Source organism: Montipora foliosa, chromosome 6 (assembly GCF_036669935.1).
Source record: "Montipora foliosa isolate CH-2021 chromosome 6, ASM3666993v2, whole genome shotgun sequence".
Taxonomy (NCBI): Eukaryota; Metazoa; Cnidaria; class Anthozoa; order Scleractinia; family Acroporidae; genus Montipora; species Montipora foliosa.
In genome coordinates this window covers 45,251,905-45,257,458 of record NC_090874.1, presented here as the reverse complement: position 1 = coordinate 45,257,458, position 5,554 = coordinate 45,251,905, and the positions used below count along the sequence as shown (strand labels likewise).

Genomic DNA, 5,554 nt, shown 5'->3' with positions numbered 1-5,554 from the left:
TCATCATTTTGCAATTTGCCCAAACATTTGAAGACGACAATGACCATGGCAACAGCTCACATTGCACATCAACTATTAAAAAAATAGAAAGGCAGTGCGTATGTGTGGTAGTGCAGCGACTTGACACAGTGCTTTATTCCAGAACTGTCAACTGAGCAGCGTTTTGTTTTCCAGAACGTAATGTGTAAAATATTAAACCCAGAAAGATTGAAGGAAATAAGTGGGAATCGAGAAACATTGGCTTTGATGCTGACATGAAGTTCAACTTCTTTTTCACGGCAAGTTTAAGTGTGTACTCTGAGCGTCGGACAGTTCCACGACGAAAATTCACTAAAGTTAATCCCTCTCAGGCAGGGTTAGTATCTCGATGGGCGACCTCAAAATAGACGACTTGCTGCCGGAAACATAGGACCAAAAATTCTATTTTAACGCTCAAAAATGCGAACCAAGCATGGTACAGATTTGGTTAGCGTACTTTATGCAAACTATCTATTGATACAAACGTAAAGAAATATTGATACACAGTTTTAAGGAAGAGCACAAGACGTTTTTCGGAAGTGTCGATCGAGAATAAAAAAAAATGCCATCAGCAACAAAAGTTGCGGCATGAAAACAACATAAATTTGGTGCCGCGAATATAAAAAGTTACCATCAGCGAAAAACATTTTGGGAGATTTTTGCTATGTTTAATTTTTTATGTTCCTTTGGCTGCACAAGTAAATCGCAAAATCGAAAGAGACATGGATTTCAGCTGCCGCCTGTGAACAAGTTATCTTGCGTGTTACTAACAACTGAATACATCTGTGGCAAAATGACGGCAAGACATCGGATTGTTGTTTTGTTAGTTTGTTTTTTTTTTCTTTCAAGTGTTATTAAAGTCGACAAGAAATGTGCGAATTCAACACAAAGATCACAATCTTCTAACTCGTGAAGTTGACCATTGTTTCTGCAAAGTCAAAAATTCACTCTTCCTTGTCGACGAGGTTATTTATCATACACATACATACTTCATTGACCGCTCCCCACGGGGGCTTTTCAGGGCCAATGAAACACAATGAACGAAACAACAACTGTTAAGAATCCCAACTGGCCGGAGGCAAACCAGTTGGCTATTTACAAGTGCAGCTGGGAAGTTGAACCAGGGACTACCAGGAACAAATTCAACGAGTGGTCAGAGCGGGTCTTGAAATCGGGATCACCGGATCTCAAGGCAAGCGCTCTAACCACTGGGCCACACTGCCTATCACCAGGCAATTCCATCGTTTTGGAAATAGAAATTGCTTTATTATTCATCAGCGTCACAAATTCTTGCCGGTGTTGGGGATCATTTGTTGAAATTCAAGCATGCTTCCAACAGACCTGGTTATTTTCGTGTTCACCCAGTTACTTTCTAGTGCGGCTGTTAAATGACATGAGCATTTGAAAACGCTTTTTAGCTTAGTTTTCCCTCTTTAACCTAACACACAGGCGGCTTCCGCTTCTATATTTTTCATACAGATCTGTTTTTGAAAAGAAAAGGGGAGCCAAAATTAAGTAGTGTTGCCGAACGTGCACTTACACTCGATGAATAAAAGATTTCAACATATGTGAAAACTAAGTTGCGATTTTTTAATTATAATGTTTCGTTTAATATTTTCATTTACTGGACAAAATTTTTGAGCACAGCGTCGTGAGAATTTCAACACAAACAAGCTGATGCAATGTACATATTTTTGCTGATCGATCGCAATGATAAAGATAAAAATAGTTTTCTTCTGTTTTTCTTTCCGTTGCGAGGAAATTACTGTTGAATGTTTTTCAATGCAGGCAGAGAACTTGACCTGGTCTTTTGGAGTAAAAATATTATGGTCCACTGATGAAATTTTTTCTTGTTTATTTGACCTGCAGAACGTCTGTAGAATGTGAGCTTGCGTGAGAGTTAGGACAATGTGCGAGCCAGCGAGCCATGTGAGAGCCATGCGAGCCTTGACTGCGAGTCATGCGTGCCAACATTATTATTGAAAGCTAACCGTTTTAAAATGGTTGCTTAGACTTAATAAAAGTTTATCAACGCTATTTGAAATGGGTAAAGGTAATGGTAAAGTCTGCTACGAGCCTGGAAGGCCCATCAGGCCGGCGCTTATCTCCGGTTTCTTTCGCATGAAGCGACTAGGAGTATTTCTACTCCCCCCTGGATGGGATGCTAGTCCATCGCAGGGTAACCCCCAGCATTAACTTCGCCGGTACCATTTATACACCTGGGTGGAGAGAGGCACCGTGGGAGTAAAGTGTCTTGCCCAAGAACACAACACAATGTTCCCGACCAGGACCCGATCCGGGCAGGACTCGATCCGGAGTCGAGCACACTAACCATGAGGCCACCGCGCCTCCCACCATTTGAAATGGGTGCTTAGACTTAAATGCGAAATTCGCATGGCTCGTAGATTGGCCAGCCCCCTTGCGTCACGATCTCGTAGACGTGAAAAAAGAGTGATTTTTTGATTTAAGACATTTAAGAATTTAAACGTCTCAAGTTAAGTGCGTCTAAACGACGCACTTAACAGACGTCTTAGTCGTCTCAGACGTCTAAGCCGTCTAGTATAAAGACGAGACGGACTAAACTGGGACGCACTTAGCAATGAAGTGCACACAGTCCCTTTGGTGATTAAATCTCAGTATCTTTTGGAGAAAATTGTGAATTTGATTTCTAGCCGTCGAAGTTAAGTGCGTCCCGTATTTATATTAGTCGCACTTACAGCCAGACGTTTAATGCGTCTGGACGTCTTAGACGTCCTCTAGTATAAATACGGCCATTAAGAAAATTAAGAAAGGAAAAAGAGGACAAGTGGGCCGCAAAGAAACATCAATTGTTGCAATTCTCAACCTTTCCAGTGGCACTTGTTTGTGGCAAGGTTTGAGCTTCCCGACGAAAACGGTCGCAATATTACAGCAAAGAAAGGAAATGAGATTTATGTGCAGTTCTGTGTGATCAGTCACTGCAGCAAGATTAAATCAAAGAAATATCTCTTTTATTGACATAAACTAAATCGTAACAATTGCTGATTATCAAATGCTTCCATAAAACAACTCAGTTTTCTTGTCACATTTGGTATCAATCACTTTCTGACAAAGCTGCAAGAGTTGTTAAAACTAAGCACGCCACCCTCCGCTCTGCCACTGAGTGAGCGGCTAGCACTGAAATACCGAGAGCAGAGGGGATAGCAGACGCAAGAGTCTTCTATATCACAGGATTGGGACTGCATCCGAGCTAATTTCGCAAGATCATATGTTGAACTCCTGTTACGTAAAACTCGTATTTTTCCAAGTATGTTCCAGTCGTCATCGATAAATACACATCTCTGTTCATTTAGCAAGGCCTAAAATTCATCATCTTCTTTTTAATACAGGTCTATTATTTCAAGAAAATGGCATTTTGCAAGGAACTTTATGCAAAGGAGCCTCAAATCGTGCCTGGACAACACTGAAAAGATGTGGACTCGCCCAAGCTGCCAATGGTAAAAGGTTCAACAAAGCAACTAGAAAGTGTCTTCTCCAGTCCTTTCTCCAAACTGCCATGACAGCCAAATTCTGGTACCGTGTTTCGATTGCCAAGGACATACTTGTGAAAAGCCATTCGATCACTAATGGAACTACAGTAAACTTTGTAAAAGATATCATCAATAACCAGAAGGAGATGTTCTTCATGTAAATCAATTGGTACAAATGAAAGAATCCATTTATGGAGACAATAGCGGAGGACTCATAGAGCATGCTCATAATAGCGATATCCGCTGTTATTCTCTCGGTACGCGGAGTTCGGTTACTTCCCCAAGGAGTTGAGGCTCGTTTCAAGATTCGTTGGCATAGGTGATCGATGACAACAACTGTGCTTCGTTCTATGACTTCGGCGGCGCCGTGAATTATTCCAAGATAAGCGATGGCTTTTAAACTGCCAAGATCAACCTGCAAAACCCGGAATACGACCGCTGTGGCACTGTACAATGGCGTCATCATAACGTAAGAATAAGCTGGGTGTGTTATTTTCCACAGTCTCTGAACACAAATACGAGATGTTGTCTTGAAGGCCACCCCAACCAGCGGGGAAAATAGAGCGATGATCAGTTTGCCTTTTTCGTCTTCTTTGTTGTATGCAGGATAAATAAATGAAGAAATAATGATACCCGCTACAAAAGGTAAACAATAAATGGCTGAAAAAAGCATGAAAGCAGCGCGTTTTTGTCGCTTTGAGTGATGGTAGAAATGATTTGCTAACAAGTAGTTGTGACTAAAAATACTCGTGACAAAGAGAATGTTAAGAGGGATTTCTTTTTCCTTGGAAAGCGGGAACGATTTACTGGATCCTAGAGCTTGTAAAGTCACTCGAAACAGTGAATCCAAGAAATACATGAACATGCAACATAGAAAGAGTTTTGTCTTCACTCCCGACAGTTGAAATGGACGGAAAAGAACTAGCGCAAGGAAAAACACCCAAATATATAAAAAGAAGTTAGAGATGATATTACAAATCACCAGCATCCATTGTACCTTCAACGGAATTAAGTTCTTTCGTTCATGTTGACAGTTGAAGTACGTTTTGTAGCTAAGATATGAGATCATTGTGAACAACATACCAAAAGCGATTGCTGAGAGAAGCGAAATCGAAGCACCGATGACCGTTGACTCCCACATTGTTCGCAAAGCAGATGGTCTAAGAAGCGTCCAGGACATTGCTCCATCGAGATCCGCTTCGTGATCTTTGTTTTGATCTGCGATATCTCCGAGGGAACAAGCGTCTAAAGAAACCGCCTTAACTCTACAGGAGGATGGTAAAAAATCATCCATCGTCACATCTTTGTCGCTGTATTCTTGATAAATAATCTCGTCCACTGGTTGAGCGTACCATTCTCGGCCAGTATTTTGCAAAAGGCTGTATTCTAAGGTTTCTTGACTGTATTCAGGGTCCTTTTGGCTGTATTGTTCGGATACGCTACGTGTAAAACTAAATATGATGTGTCCAAACACTTCGATGCATTTGCGTCCGTCCATTTTGTACTTCTCTTCATGGAAAATCTATGGTGCGGTGTCTAAAAAGTATTTATATAAGACGTCTGTTTTTTTGTCCAAGTACATTGTTTATGCGAGAACCTTATTTAGTAAGTTAGTGGTAGGCTTATTCAATACGGTTTTTTTATCCGAATTAGATTCGCTCTCGTGCTTTATTTTCGTTTACCCAGGAAATTGAAAGATTAATGCTTTTTTGTGTCTTTGTAGGTCATTTCTGTTTCGAGAAAACTGAAACACTGCAAATGAAACGCTACTTTGTCAATCTCGTTAATAATAATAATAATAATAATAATAATAATAATAATAATAATAATAATAGTAATATAATTTTTTTATAGATTTTATTCAACTTTAAGAAAAGAAAACTATGTACATAATTTACAAAAATATTAAAAATTAAAAATTGAAAGCCCTATACAACATTAAAAATTCCTATAAAATCATAAGAGTACAATCAATGTGTCAATAACAATTTGCAAATACATTCCTTGGGGCTCAGATGTGATCAAAT

At 39.9% G+C, this 5,554-nt stretch overlaps 1 protein-coding gene across 1 annotated transcript; it reads right to left on the bottom strand.

Annotated features, from left to right (window-relative positions):
• Positions 1-3,011: 3,011 nt before the first annotated feature.
• LOC138004884 (uncharacterized) lies at positions 3,012-5,248 on the bottom strand. The gene is made up of 2 exons (XM_068851187.1): positions 4,611-5,248; positions 3,012-4,163 (listed from the first exon to the last, which is right to left on the bottom strand). The coding sequence occupies exons 1-2, from the start codon at positions 5,023-5,025 to the stop codon at positions 3,397-3,399; spliced, it is 1,182 nt and encodes a 393-aa protein (XP_068707288.1). The 5' UTR covers positions 5,026-5,248; the 3' UTR covers positions 3,012-3,396.
• Positions 5,249-5,554: the final 306 nt, after the last annotated feature.